The 16,000-nt window shown below is 43.8% G+C and overlaps 1 protein-coding gene across 1 annotated transcript; it reads left to right on the forward strand.

The window, feature by feature from the left end:
- Window positions 1–3,739: 3,739 nt before the first annotated feature.
- Window positions 3,740–6,596, forward strand: LOC131591609 (protein BTG1). Its single transcript, XM_058862465.1, has 2 exons — window positions 3,740–4,149; window positions 5,316–6,596. The coding sequence occupies exons 1-2, from the start codon at window positions 4,002–4,004 to the stop codon at window positions 5,678–5,680; spliced, it is 513 nt and encodes a 170-aa protein (XP_058718448.1). The 5' UTR covers window positions 3,740–4,001; the 3' UTR covers window positions 5,681–6,596.
- The last annotated feature ends 9,404 nt before the right edge of the window (window positions 6,597–16,000 follow it).

Genomic DNA, 16,000 nt, shown 5'->3' on the forward strand with positions numbered 1-16,000 from the left:
TTTATTAGGTCAATGTCAAACAATGCAAAAAATTACCTAGAATTGAAACAGGAAGGGAAGAGACCTGACACTTTTCTACACTGAAAGGCTTTAATAAGATACCACATAATAAGCCTATAACGCTTTCACACTTTCTCGTATTTCTTTATTCTGTCAAGAATAAGTTCTCAAACAGGAAAAAATATCCATGCTGAATATGTAATGCATTTATTTTCATAAGCAAATATATACTAATTCAGACCCTAAGACTAGAGCAAATTTTTTAAAAATCAAGTAACTCTAATTCTTCACCTTTGAACTCTTGAATCTTTTCACTTGCCATAGAGAACACTCAGTAGCTTCCTTCAGAAAAAGCTGTGAAAAGAGCATGTTGCAATAGTTGCAGGGTGTGTATGTGCGTGTGTGGCACAGATAAAAGTGTATTTCTATTGCTTATTTCCATTATGACAGAACTCACAAAGTGCTAGGCTCTCTCCAAACCAATGTCAAGAAACACATCCTGCCAAAACAACATGAAAGAAATGTTGTAAAGGTTGCATTGTATTCCTTAAAAGTTAGGAAATATTAGAAGCTGGGATGCCAGTATAACCTTAATTCAACCCTTCTGTGCATATCCATTATGATCCAGTCTTTAATTACATTATCACATACACTTTTTTAGTTTTTCTCCCCAGGGCCTCTGCTTCATTTAAAGTATCAGATGGGCTGAATAAGTTCTCAGACATTTACATTTATCTTCTTCAGCACACTGTCATTTATGTATCAGCGAACATCTTGCACTATTAAGCAGGCAAACTGCCTCCTCTGTGTCTGGAGCTGCAGAGACAGGAGTAGACAGCTGGGAACTGGCCAGAGAAAAAAAGAACCCAAAAACCCAGTGTATCCCAAAATGTGGAAGTGCCACAGAAGTTCAGAGTGGCATGGTAGATCAGTGAAACATGCTGACAACTGGAAGGAAGCTAAACCAGCAAAAGGCTATGGTATGGTTAGTTTGTTTGATGCTCTCCATTATTGTCCAATCAAGAAAAGTTGACTTTGCTTGATGCTGTGAGCTGCATGCCAAAGTCTTCCTCATCAATTAAGAGCCTGCAGACTTTAAAGATGAGAATCTTTGGGAGAATTTCACAGGCTGGAAATGGCAGCTGTTCCTTTGCTGTCCTGCCATAGGACTGAGACGGAAATGCACTTGTCTGGACTGGGAAAACAGCATTAGCAGCTCCAGTTACCTTGTTCCCACCCACGGATAGGGATGAGATGCTCCTGGCAGGCATCTCAAGCCTTAGCCTTGAATTTCCACTTGAACAGCTTGGTGGCTGCAAGCAATGAACACCAAGGTAGTTCGTTCCTCACCAGTGGACTGGATCTGTACGCACAGCATTTTTCCCTTTCCACAGAGAAGACTGTTTTATACATGCTGTTATTTGGAATCAATGGGAACTATGAAAACTTGATTGCTAAAGAGTCCTGAATTTATTGACTTTGCAAGAAACTCCTTAATGGTCTAGATTTTTTTAAGAAAAAAAAAAAATAAAAAAGTATCTTTTAAATTTTCCCCCTCTGAGCATGACATGAAGTACATGTTGCCACACTATGTTCTTAAAAGCACAGCTCAAGGGGGTGATTCAAATGTGAACAGCCTTGCTGTCTGTGGCAGTTATGTCTGGTGACATTAAACCTCATGTTTTGGGGTGCTACTATATAAGACTACTTACCTACTTGAGAGTTCCTAAAAATCCTTCTGAGCATTTGATTCTGGATGGAATTAAGCAGAAGAGATGAGAAAGTGACCCAGATAAAAAAGCTCAGGTCCAGGCAAAGGTGGCAAACATGACATTATTTTTTGTTTTTTGAGGTATTTCCAGTAATTATTTCAGTGTAATTGCAATGCTGAAACATCGCTTTTGCACAAGGTAAGCAACAGCTTCCAGTAGGATGGTGGACATTTCTGTGAAGGGGGAGAGAAGCATCTGCTGCTTCAAGGTTGGAAAGAGCACAGCACTTTCCAACCTATGAACAGAGCAGAAATGGCAGCCCTGGATATACCTCACATATGCCACAGAAGCACTGAGAAGAAAGGATGGCTGGCACCTGAGGAGCAGCAAGAGCACAGGCCAGGTTGGCAGCTCTTCCCTTCTCACAGAATGGAGGGTCAGCTCATGATTGTTAATGTAATACTCAGAAGTTAGGAAGGGGAAAATGGATGAGACTCTGCTCTAAAACCCACACCAACATTTTTAGTATGCAGTAAAGCTATGAGTTTGAGCTCTTGGGATTATCTTTTGAAGGTGTTTTGCCAATTTCCCTTGAGGCTGGCAGCCTAAGATAGAATAGATCTCATGTGCAGAGAAGAGGTCAAAACCATTGTACAGTTACATCTCTCACACCAGATAAGCAAAAAAATCGGCTTACTTTCATCTTTTATTCAAATATTTCACACACGGATTTTTATATATTTCACTAGTGAATTATTTTCATTGAAAAAGAAATGGTGTGTTGCGTGTGCCTTTGTTGGGTTGATTTCTGATCGTCGACTGTAAGAACCGTACGTGCAAATATCAGGCTGTATTTCACTTGAAGCTTTGCAAGGGGGCAGGGCACAAACCCTTGAGAAAGAACAAGCTTTCTATCAAAGAAGCTACGCTTTTGTGTTTTTTAATAAAACCGAAACAAACTAACCAAACGGAAACCTTCTGCCGTTCCTTTCCTCTGCCCTTTTGTTTAGCAGAAAGGGAGACAGAGCACCGGAAGGCCTGAGACTGACACCCTTCTTGGCAGTCACTAGCTGACACATCAGTCCCCCAGGTGCTTTGTGACAGGCCAGCTGGGACAACAGCACAGAGCGATGGGAACGCGCAGGGCGGGCGGGCAGGGCCGGACGCTGTGGTCTGCCTTGTCCGCAGGGAGCGAGGGCCGAGGCCCGGCCGGCGGCCTGTGAGGCGGCTTCGCCCTGCTCCGGCACAAGGGCCCGGGGCCGCCGGCTGCCCGGGAAAGGCTTCGCTCTGCGCGGAGCTCCCCGGCAGGACACCGCGGTTCACAAACGGGAGGGAGCATCACGCTCCGGCTCCCGGACCGCCGGGCACTGCGCGGAGCCATCGGAGCACCCCTGCGCTCCGAGAAAGGGCAAGGGGGCACAGACACATCACCTGCACCTCCCGCGGGCACAAACAACCACCGGTCTGGGAGCGCCCACGCTGCTGTCCTGCTGCGGCCGCCCTTGCGTGGGGAGGCGCCGGCGCGAGGACGCGGCGCGCCGGGGCCGAGCCGAGCGCCAGAGCGGCCGCTCCCGCCCCCGCTTCCCCGAGCGCCGCCCGCCCCCGCCGCTGACGTGGCTCCGCGCTCCCCGGCGACAGCGCGCGGCCGCGGCCCCGCCCGTTACGCGCGGGTTCCCGTGCGGCTCCGCCACTCGCCGGCGCCGCGCCCTGCTCGCGCGGATGCGCGCGGAAACCTGCGCGGGAACGCCCCGCACTGGCGCGTGCCCTGCCCCCGCACACGCGGCTCCCCGCAGCGCGGGCGCGCGCCCCGGCACGCGGAGGCCCTCGCGCGGGCACGCGGCCCACTGCGCCGACCCCTGCGCGCGCCCCCGGCTCTATTTGTTTACAGCCGATTACGTCACCCACCCCGGCTGGCCCCGCCCCGCCACCCGCCGTCACGATGGTGCGATCGCCGGATTGGCGGCGGCGCGCCCCCGGCGCCATGACGCTACTTCCGGTCGGCGGCGGCTATAAGAGGCGGCGGAGGGCGGGTAGCTCCCTTCGCCCCTCGCCGCAGGAAATGCGGGGAGCGCTGCCGCGGCCGCCGCTGCTGCCGCCGCCCCCCTGCCGTAGGAAGAGGAGGCGGAGGCTGCCTCCCCCGGGATGTGATCTGGGCTCCGCCGCTTGCTCCGCGCCCAGTTAGAGCCGCGCCGCCCCCGTCCCCAACCGCGCCGCTCGCCCCGCGCCCCGGCCCGTCCCGTCCCAGCGCCGGCCGCCCCGGAGAGCTGGCTGCCGCCCGCCGCCGCCTCCATGCATCCCGCCCTGTACACCCGGGCCAGCATGATACGTGAGATCGCCGCGGCCGTGGGCTTCATCTCCAAGTTCCTGCGGACCAAGGGGCTGATGAACGAGAGGCAGCTGCAGACCTTCAGCCAGTGCCTGCAGGAGCTGCTGGCAGGTGAGGGCGGCGTGGGCGCGGCGGGAGCCGCTCCCCCCCCTCCGCCGCGGGCCGTCTGCCCGCTCGGGGCTGGCGGTGGTGCGGGCGACACCACGCTCCGCGGGCTCCCGGAGAGGGGGAAAGGGAAAGATCGGCCCCTCCGAGGGACTGGAGCCCCTCCGCGGGGGGCGACGGCTCCGCGGCCGTGGCTCGGCCCCTGCGGGGATCCTCCGTGCCGAGCTGGCCCGGCGGGTGTGGGAGGCAGGAGCGGGCTGTAAACAAAAGGGGCTCGGGCGTCGCGCAGGCAGCTCCCCCACACACACACCCCCCACAGCCCTTGCCTCCGTAGACAAAGCTTTCGAGCAGCCCGGACTTGAGCTCCGCGCCAAGGGCTCAAACCGCCCGCTTTCCATAAAGATAAATGCTCCGAAGTTGGGTTTTTTTGTCAAGTAAAATTCATCGGTGGACGATAAGTCTTGGTTGCCCTTTCTTCTGGAAGCGTCTCTTAGCCGCCCCAGAGCCCCGGTTAGGAGCAATTGCCGAGGGTTCTGTCATTGCCCTGTGGGTTTTGTTATCCCGAGCCCTCCCAGTGGGCTCGATAGTGGCTGCAAGTACCCTCAGATCGATAGGGTTTTGGTTGGGATGGAACTCCTGAGGTAAGTCCTTGGTTTCTCGCCATGGAAAACAGGCTGGGAAGAACAGTGGTGAAATACAGCTTGAGTCAGTCGGTAAATGCTGCCCGGTTTCCTCCCTAGTTATTTTTGGGTGTTCTTAGAATGTGAGAAACTAAGCACGGGTGTGATCTCAAAAGGATGCTGAAACGGGTCGTTTTTCCTATCTGGTTTATGATGTTTTGAAGCTCTTGAGTTTTTCTGTTATGTATTTCTGTATTTTTATATTTGTTTTTCTGAATGCTAGGAAGTTGCTTTTTACTCCTTTCTGGTGGTGGATATTGCTCTCTATACAGTAGCACAAAACAGTAACTTTGTACGAGTGCTTCCCAAGGGACATCGCACTTACGTAAATCATTAAGAAATAAAACCTATAATGATTTTTTGAGTCATTTGATGCTGAAATAACAAGCTTTTTAAGATCTTGAGGTGTGAAATTTGCAAGAGACCAGTAATCGCTGCGTGCATCTTTCGACACGGAATTAAGGAGGATAATGTTTGTTTTTTGTTTTATAGAACATTATAAACACCACTGGTTCCCAGAAAAGCCATGCAAGGGATCAGGTTACCGATGTATCCGGATCAACCATAAAATGGATCCTCTCATTGGACAGGCAGCACAGCGGATTGGATTGAGCAGTCAGGAACTGTTTCAGCTTCTTCCGAGCGAACTCACTCTCTGGGTTGACCCGTACGAAGTGTCCTATCGCATTGGAGAGGATGGCTCCATCTGTGTGCTGTATGAAGCTGCACCAGCAGGAGGTAGCCAAAGTAACACCAACATGCAAATGGTAGACAGCAGAATAAGCTGTAAGGAGGAACTTCTCTTGGGCAGAACTAGCCCTTCCAAAAGCTACAATATGATGACTGTATCAGGTTAAGATATAGTCTGTGGATGGATCACCTTAAAATGGATGGATAAATTTGGTTTTTACTTTGGGTGGGCACCTCTGGGGATGGATTATGGAATTTAAACCATGTCACAGCTGTGAAGATCTGGCACACGTTAGAGTGGTATATTTTAAAGTGACAGTGCCATAGTTTGGACAGTACCTTTCAGTGATTTAATAGCCTGTGAGTCAAAATGATTGCAGCTTGCTAGGGAGTAAGAAGATCTAGGAAGTGTCAGTTTCTCCAAGACACCTGACTTAATTTCTACACCAATTTTCAACCCCGATCTGTATTTATAAAGTGATTCTCTGCAGTAGGTCTTGCAGAGTAAATTTGCACTATTACATTTATTAATTGTTAGCATTTTTGGCAGCTCAGTAACAAGACTTATGAACACCATAGTACTGGAAATTTTAATTTTCAGACTTTTACCTAGCACTTACAAATATGTATAAATGTACATAAGATAAAATAGTAAGAATGACCTGGGGAAATGGTCAGATCTTTACATTGGCCTCAAAAGTAGCAAGTGATCAGAATCTGCCATGGCAACAGGCTTTAAAAAGACCATATAAAGACACTGTCTGAACTGTGGTGTTAGCACCAGCCAGCTATCTGTACATTTGCTAGCTTGTAGTTTTCTAAGACTGAGTAAACTTCTTATTTTTAGAAAGTGGAGGTCTGGTTTGTAATTTCCTTGTTCTTAATTGGGTAAAAGTCTTTTCCACAAACCACCATCTATTTTGTGAACTTTGTTAGTCATCTTTTATTTGGTAAATTATGAACTGGTGTAAATTTGTACAGTTCATGTATATTGATTGTGGCAAAGTTGTACAGATTTCTATATTTTGGATGAGAAATTTTTCTTCTCTCTATAATAAATTGTTTCCTATCTTGGCATTTTAATTAATCTCTTGTCGTGATTACATAGGATCAGTTAAATTATTTTTGTCTCACAGTAGAAATAAAATAGGTACTATAAAGGCTTAATAACATCAATGGCACCCTGATGCTAGGGAACACTTGTTTCAGACCTGGATTAATGAAGACCTCACATATAAATGCTTGGGAAGTTTAGGGGAACACAATGTATGTGTCACTTTAGACCTTGTAAAATCAGTCAATGTGGAAATAACTCCAGGGCCAATAATTCCAGGATATGAGGAAAAGGTACAGAAATAACATCCACCAAAGATGACTTGAATAAATCCAGAGGATTAAAGTTTACTTGGCTTCCTGATGAAGGATATAGCAAACCTAAATGTCCATTTTGACCTACTTGCTCACGGGTTCACAGTTCTTACCTGATGGATTCCCTGCACAATAAGAGTTGGGACAAGTGTCCCTTAGCCTTAAGAGCAGCTTGCTGCCTTTTGCTTTCTTCAGATGCAAGACTTTCACTTTAGAAATCATTAAGATTGGATTCAACAAAAGGTATGTTGATCTTTTTTCCCAAACTTAAAAGGTTGGCTGAGGCAAAGTGAGAAGCCCATACTTAAATGTGTATTCATAGTTAATGACTGATGCAGAGATGTGATTCACTTAAGCACCACACTAATGTCGTTTGTGTACAGCACTGGCAGATACACTTGAGAAAAATTCCTTACTGCTCTATTTACACTTGTTAAAGTGCTGGAGTAAAACTCAAGACTTTTCTGTTCCTTATCTCCTGTACTTTGTTCTGTGAGTGTTTAATAAAAGGCCTACCCACCGTGGTCACTTCAGTCACAAGAACTGCTGTGGGTGCGCTGAATGAAAAGAAAGCCATCATTACTTGCCAGCCAAGCTTGCAAGCTATGGGAGAACTGAGCATCAGACTTGCCGGGAGTTGTTGCAGCTCCTGTTCAACTATGAATTAGCCTTTACAATTAGTCAGCGGTAAAGTGTTGTATCTCCAGTTCGTGTCTGTGTAATATAGCTGATCTGTAATACAGCTGGTTATGTATAAGCAAAACATAAGACTGAACTGTCCAGCTGCTTTTTTTTTTTTTTTACCAATTTCTTTCCCTCTGTTTTTTGGAAGTTCAGCTTTACAAATATGATTTTTACCATGATCTGCATATGCATGGCAATATTCAGCACTTCTAAGTATTGCTAGGGCTTCTCTGGTGCTGTGGCTTTCTGGCATAGGCTGGTGGAAGCATAAGTGCTCCCGAAGCAGTGAACTTCAATGACCTTGCTTTGTAGGCATCTGACAAAAGATGTATTACTAAAGCTTCAGAGTGAGCCTGTGTTATAGTAAAGTACATGTGTAACTCACGCATACAGTCAAAGTTTAGGCTTATATTTTGACATCTTAAAAATTCTCTTAAGATGACACTTTAAATTGTTAAATCTGTAAGCAAGAAATTTATTCTAGTGGTAGGAGTACTCAAAGACATTTCTGTTGTGTTATGTGTCCGCAGACAACAGAAGTGTATCTGACTAGAAAGAAAACACTGAGCTTGGCTTTAAAGCTATATTAAACTTTCATGAAGCTCACTGCTGACTGAACTATGCTTGGTATATTGTGGTGCTGCCTGCAGTCTTTTCTGCTGCACAGCAAGAACAGCATCAGAAGGGGTAGCTGTATAGTTGGTCTTTGACGTGAGCTGTGCACATTATGAAAGCATCAGCTGTCAGTACTTTCTTTTTGGTAAATTAAGCATAGCTTTGTGAGGCAGCAAGTGTTCCATCTGTGAGACAGGCATGTGATACTGAACCAAGAGTGAGCCTGCTCCTTTAGATGGTTAACATTTTAGTCCTTTTACGGTAAGGTGCTTTCATTCATGGCACAATTTTTAACTGCAGCTGTAACTAGTAATTGGTACAACCCATGTCCTTAGAGTTGCTGGGATTTATTCCAGCTGGAATTTAAATATACCCCAACGTGCACACAATGTGCTCTTGTCTGATTTTGAAAGTACTTAGCATACTGTGGCAGCAGGGCATAAGGACTCCTGAGAGAAGTGGACTATGTCTGCAATAGTAGGCTGTTGCCAATCCTGTGTTTTGCTGCAGGTAGAACAAACAGCACACTAAGCTAAATGCTTGTCACTTTTGAATTTCATTTAAGGTGCCATTATGAAACCGGCAAGGCTGTTATTTTAATGCAAATGTTAGAGATGAGAACACATTCAAGACCTGCTTGCTCAGTGCACGTTAGTTAAATTAGTTGACTTTCCTTGAGGATCCTGTAGTTCTGAGGGCAGTCTCAGCTGTACGCAGCTCTGATGTTACAGCTCTTCTCAGAGAGATGGACCAGTCTGCTCAGACTTGACCATTCTGTGAATGTCTTTTTTATAAAGTGTACAGTTGCTTTCTAGTTTATGCCAGGTGAGCAAATGTTTGTTTTTTTTTTTTTTTAATTTTTCTGGCAGCATGTTCCTCCACTGTGCTACTGTGTGGTATCAGATCCTACCACTCAATGCTACTTTTGTATTTTATGTTTGGTGCTCCTCCTATAAAGAGTTGTATTACACGTATCCTGTAAGATATTTGTTGTTTTGTTCTCTTGGCAGTTGTTTTTCTCCTGCTTGTTCTGGAGATGTACATCTGGATTAAGCAGCCATTTGGACCATAATTTTTTTTCTTCCTGTAGATCTTACTGTCATTCTTAGGTTTGAATAGAGATGTGAGGATTCTCATTTGTTTGCTAATAATGCTGATTTTTTCTCTTTTCTGCTGACTGCAAAGATTTTCAAGTAGATCTTTCTATGACAGGCCTCTGCCACAAGATTTTGTTATTATTGGTTTGTTCTATCAATTTGCATGAGAATTTGGAAATAACATGAGGCACTTTTCTGATGTGAAAATACCATCACTGGCTTATACTTTTGTTGTATCTCATATTGGACCAGTTCATAGGATAAGAAAGTCATTCTTATTTACCACAAAATGAGTTTTCTTGGGTCATATCAAGTTGTATGTCTCATGCCGTAGCTTAGAGATGACAATTTTGAAGGCTAAATATTGTTAAGCCTGTATGTTTCTGACTTCAATTTAAATGGCTAAAGGAAAAGCTTGAGAGATGATTTAGTACCAGGGGGAACTGTACTACAGCAGTAGAACCTTACAAAACAGTTTACTGATGTGCAAACCATAAAGAATCCAGTTAGTGCTCCTGGAGTGGTGGTTTGTGCTGATGCTTGTAAACATTTCTGTCACCAAATTAAGCAGATGTCATGGAACATGAACACTCAATACACATAAGGTGTCCTTCTAATTAACCTTGTTTGTTTATGCTGGGAGAATATGATCTCTTGTTATTGTGCAGGCTAGCAATGAATACGACAAAGAACATTGCTGCTTTTCTTCTTTGTGTGTCTATGTAAAGCTTATTTCTGAATTTCCATAAATCAAGTAGTACTCTGCATTTTACAAAGTTTCCTCCACTTGATGCCATAATTTTAAGGGAAAATAGTTTATACTGGCAAAAGCTGCCACTTCACTGAAGAGCATTAAAGCTGTTTTTACTTTAAAGAATGAAACATGTATGGACTGGAGATAAATAGTTCTCCTAAAAAAGGGAATGTGTATTTACACATTCTTGGTGTAATAGCAGAGGTTATTTTTACACGTTTCAGATTTACATTCCAATGTGAACACTGAGAAGCAGGATGTTAATTCAGTGGCTTTCAGGGGTTGGTAGAGCAAGCTGGGCTTAGACAATAAATGCTGTATTAATAGTTAGCAGTGACAATTTCATCAACATAGGAATTGCGGGGTATAATTAACATCAGTTGCTTTGACACTATGCTTTTAATGTATGGTTTCAACCTTTCTTTCAGTAGCAGTTGGAGAATGCACTGTGACAAATTATTGCTGATACAAAGTAGGTCAACAGTAAAATGGCTGACTTACCATAAATGAACAGATCTAAATTATTGTTAACTTCATGTCTAGTGGAATTTTCTTAGTGGCTAAGGCTGTGCTCTCGTGTTTCTCAAGCGTGAACCTTGTGTACAGCTTTTCCTAACTCCTTATTTCCTAACCATTTGATATTTTTGTCTAAACAAGAAGGAGCATTTCCTCCCAGCTGCTGGGAAGAAATCCACGCAAGCAGTAGTGCTGCATGCCTGACAGCAGATGTTTGCCCTTGTAGTATTGCAATTCTGTGACTGCAAAGCTGGCAAGGAGAATTGACTCGCAAGGAAAGGAAAACAAGTAAAATGCTGCATCTTCAAGTTTCATGTTTTCTTTACTGAAAGTGACTGGTGACAACGTATCATGAAGAGAAATAGGATGATACTGGATGAGAAAAATCCCAGGCTGAGAGAATGTCGATTATGTTTTTGCACAGCAAAGTGATTCCTGTGATCAGCTGCTCAGTGTCATCATGGCTTGCAACAGTCTTCTAATGTTTTCTCGAGAGGCATAGCTTTTACATTTTAGACATCAGGAAAGATAGATATCTATCATGTCTTTTAGATATCTAGCTTTCAGATTCTCTTGGGCACTGTAAAATCCAGTGTGATTGTTTTACGTGCTGATTATGTAACTGAATAAAATGATAAACATTAGCATGGTAAGGATGCAAGGGAGGAGAACTTCATTCTTCTTGGAGCAGCTTTGAATGTATGCAAGGAGCAGCAGTGTCTGGAATGCCCAACGACAGTGTCAGGGCTGGGGATGCTGCCCGGCATTCACATTTGGGTTCCAGGCAGCAGCACTTACCTAAGGAGCTCTAACATGGAGCTTGGGTACATCTTCTGACTCACAGATCAGCTTAAAGGCAGATTTCTAGTACCAATGATATCATCTGATGACATTGGCTGCAATTAAGAGTTTCCAACAGTGTGCCCTTGCTTTCCTATATTCTATGAAGTTCAATTATTGCTTTTTGTAACGTAAGAATATGTAATAATTGGTGGGTTTGGAGTTTTGCTGTGCACAAATTAATGAGTTTCTTATATGTTAAAAGGAATGTTGAAAGACAGTATTTCTTCTCTGCACTGAAGTTTAAACAAAGTTTTATTTGTATGTATATGGGGTACAAATATAGATTTCTTGTATAACATATATATACACACACATTTAATTATTAGTCTATTTTTCAGTGGGTCATCCTGAATTCCCTGCTGGCTGTGATTTAATTCAAGTCACTGCAGGTATTCTGAAGATTGTAATTTTGCATAGGTGGGGGGCAATTATCCTCTTTATTCACTTTTTATGCCTTAGGACTCTGGTATTAACAGGAGCATGTATTCTTATTTTTCTCTTTAATTTTTCAGTATGTGAATTTGAAGCTTGACTCAATTTGCTACTCAGTTGAGTAGATTTTCCTGGGTTTTCTGTGTTCTAAAGGAAATTATAGTTGTCTAGAGGAATGTTTGCAACATTTTAATCAGTGTGATGCCAGGCTGACAGGAAATAAAGCAAAGATACTTTTTTACTTTGTACATTCACACCAACAGTTTGTAACATAGGAGAGAGGTTTCTCTGGTTTCTGGTAAGCAGGTGGCTGAACTGCTTCAGTTCAATCAACCAAGGGTCCTTTTTGTTTGAGCCTAGCACGCTTCCCTAGATGGGTGCAACAGAACAGTTGCTTCTGTATGGTAACATTCACTTTCTATAGTGTGTAAATTAGGTATTTGTTTACAGGTGTCAGAAACTCCATAGCCTCACCACAAAATAAAATCAAGGTGCTTGTGTGGCACATCTAATGCTATAAAGTTATACTAGTGATGTTAACCAACTTTGCAGTACCACCTCTAGATGTAGCCTTTGTTATTATAATTTAATTTTTAACTCCTATCTTCCCGCTTCCTTTGTCGCTTGCAGCCTATTGTCTAACTCCCTCTCGCTTGCAGGCAGCATGAGGTCATTCTGTTTGTGGATCAAACTGTAGGGAAAAAAAAAGAAGGCAGTGGAAATGGCAATATCAGCCTGAATCAAGATGACATTAAAGAAAATGATAAATTTAGTTCGATATTTGTAAAGGACCTGTGTCTGTGTGATGAAGGTACCAGACTCTAAATTTTGATGGTGTTTATCATTCTTTCTTTGTTGTCTGCATACATTTAACATAGGTGAGGCTTTTGTAATATAATTGAGGAAAAACATGTCACAGATATGTAAGTACTTTTTAGAAGGAACAGCTGAACAAATATGTCTGCTTGATTGTTTATCCAAATGTTCCTATGACTATCTTCAAAGCTTGTTGCTTACAGAATTGACAAGCCCTGCATCATGAACAGCAGAACCCTGGCTCTGAATACTGAAATGATAGTTTCTGCAATTATTCAGTAGAAAAATACGTGCATGTCACTCAAATTTGAAATCACTATTCATAGAGTTTACTGAAGTTGAAGTTAATTCCAAGCCAACCTGATATGTGTACAAAATGCCACCTGAATTATTAAACTGATGTAACCCCATGGTAAATTCTGCAGTACAGATATGTGATTTATTTTTCTTGCCCCTTTTGTTACACCCTCGTCTCTACAGGAACATCCCTTTGCAAGCATTTTACAAACAATAAAATGAAGATTGGTGTTCCGATGTTTTAAAATACAAGACCTCAGCCTCTGCACATTCCTAATTTTACTGGTATGAGTACCATGAAGCCTTTTAACTTATTCATGTGAATATGTCATATGCACTTCAGTATTTTATGAGATCAAGTATGTGTCAAAAGCTTTCTTAGTGAAGCAGAAATGTACTTTTTATTATTTCCATAGGCCCTGATAGGCACATTAAGGTCTTTATTATTGACTGAAAAGAAACTTTCTTCTTTATTACTGTAGAATAGAGATAGTGAATAGGCTGAAAAGAGAATGCTGCACACCTACTGCATCATGATCTCATTCTCAACATGATTGCCTCGGTGCTTGCCAGTTCCAATGTTCATGAGTCACACTCCAGTATGTGATTTGCTTAAAAGCAATAAATGTCAGCACTTTTATTTACGATCTGCCTTTGAAGATTTGGAAGTCATAACTTCAACACATTTTTTTTCTATGACCGTGAAGGCTAGGAACTGGCTTTACCTTTCTCTTTTAAATGAAAGATGAAAGCTTTGATTGATGTATTGCTCAGTCTGACCTAGCTGCAGTGGGTTAAGATGTGTAACTATCCAAACCCACTTCTTCCTCCACTTTGGGAGAAATTACCATTCTGGTAGGTGGGGTGGCAGAAATGGCTTTTCTGACTCTTGCTCAAAATTAGCTGAAGTTGTTGGGGTCGCTAGACTTGCGTCACGTCAGACTGAAATGCCTGAGCCACAGTGGGAGCCCAGTGCAGGGGAGCTGACAGCCTCCGGCAGGCAGCTGGGGGTGTTGGAAGCGGGATGAGCTCAGCACCTGTACGTGAGAGCCTCTCTTGTCACCTGCCTGCGAGAGCTGGCTGTGCTGAGCAAACGCTCCCGTGCTGGAATTTTGGGAAGGGGTCATGTGTGATCTGTGGGGGAGGGAGAGAAGTGGGAAAGGTGAAAGACCAGACAAATTATCCATATGGTGAGTCAGTGGGAAAGAACTGAATGCAATTCCAGCCTAATTATGATTCATAGCTACACTGTTTATAGTTCTTGAGAGAGTGTCTGATCACATGGGCTGCAATGTACACGTTTATATGCTGTCCTTGAGGACAAATGAGGGAATTTACAAGGGAAAAAAAGCCCAACAAGCTTTCAGTTTTAGCTTACATCTTTCTTGTGTGCTTTTGAAAGTTTCCATTTATTCTAACTCTCATCGCCCCAGGCTCCTGTGCTAATAAGCCTGGCAAATTTTGTTTCTGAACTAATAAGTGTGCTTGCTAGAAGCCTTACAAGCATTGTAGAGCAGTTTTTAAGACACCTACGGGAACGTGGGGTGCTGCTCTGCAGTGTTCGTGTTACCTGCTCACCAGGCAGCACAGCAGCCCTGCTTTGGGGAGCTGGCTTTGCACATTCACTACTCAGTGGATAAACCTATCCTTCATCCTCATGGTCCTTGAGTTTGCTGTGTGTTTGACTGCCTCCACTGTTACCGTAGTCCCAGATAAATGGCAGTGCTGATTTGCTGGAATTAGGTTCTCAGGTGATGGTTCTCTCTGGAGGCTGCTTTTCAGACACAGCTGTGGGCAGTGTGGATCCTGCCCATGTTGCAGATACATTCAGACAGCAGCCAGGGCAGCTGCAGTGATGTAGAAGGCAGTTATTCTGGTGGTGGTGGTGGGGTATAAGATAAACTACAAAAAGATCTTTTTGGCTAATGATTCCTAGAGAAAGAACCCTTTAAAGTGGAAGTTATTCAGAGGGAGGTAATTGTGGTTGGGTGGCTGTTCCTGTGGTGGGTCTGCACACCACCTTCCGTTTTCAGGAATGGTCACATTACTTGAAATATTTAACAGTCCAGTCACAAGCTGCATGTATGTAGAGGTACACCCATGCAAGTATACAAGAACCTAAATTATTACTATGAAAGAAGATACTGAAATGGCATAAAATGTGTGAGAAGTTTCTGCAAATACTATGATAAGGTTAAGGAATTATTGTTGCAAAATATTTATGAGAAAAGTGGTGGGCACAACCAAGGGCAAGAAAGCCCCTAGAGCCTTTCTCCCTGGAAATGTGATGAGAATTCTTCTACATAGATTTTTTTATCTGATGTTCTTCCTTTTGGAGAAATGGTAGGGAGAGGAGGGAACAAGAGAAACTGGAGGGTGGAAAATCAAATAGAAGTCTAAAGGTAGGTCGTGTTAAATGTCATTGCAAAATACTTGAGCCATGAACCAATGCCCGTTTATGAGCTACCTGTGACATAGGTGTCGTTTGATTTGACATAATTTGGTTGGTTCTTATCAGGAGTTGGAGGGAGTGGTCCATAGGGGAAAAAACAATTTCAGTGAGGCTTTTCACCTCTCTTAGTGCTCAGCATCCCGCTGAGAATGCCTCTCCCTGTCCTGTTGTCTGCCTCTCTCAGGTAATTTCTGTGCCTGAGCCCGAGACCTGTTCCCTAGACTCTTCCTGATGGTCAATGAAGAGAAGAAACACACCCTTCACAGGAAAATCCTCAAATGGATTTCAGTGTCCCAGGCTAGAAGGGATGCACTCTAGAGTGAGCACTGCTTCTCTTCACATGAAGTGGGTGAGAGCTTGCTCAGATATCACTGACTGTATCTTGTTAGGTGAGCCTCACCCTCTCCTGAATGGCCCCATACATAATGTACCTTGACTTGCAGTATACTGATTAAGATACCTGTTTTACTAACTCCTAGTGCCCCAAGTGAAGGGTAGCTAACTACTCACATGTTCATTTTGAAATGCACTGGAACTGCAGTACCTTAGAGGAAATAATTAGCAGTGTGTTTCCTGAATTTCGGGAACATGTTCCCGAGTAGTTGGAACGCTG

The sequence above is a fragment of the Poecile atricapillus genome, chromosome W (genome assembly GCF_030490865.1).
Source record: "Poecile atricapillus isolate bPoeAtr1 chromosome W, bPoeAtr1.hap1, whole genome shotgun sequence".
Classification (NCBI taxonomy): Eukaryota; Metazoa; Chordata; class Aves; order Passeriformes; family Paridae; genus Poecile; species Poecile atricapillus.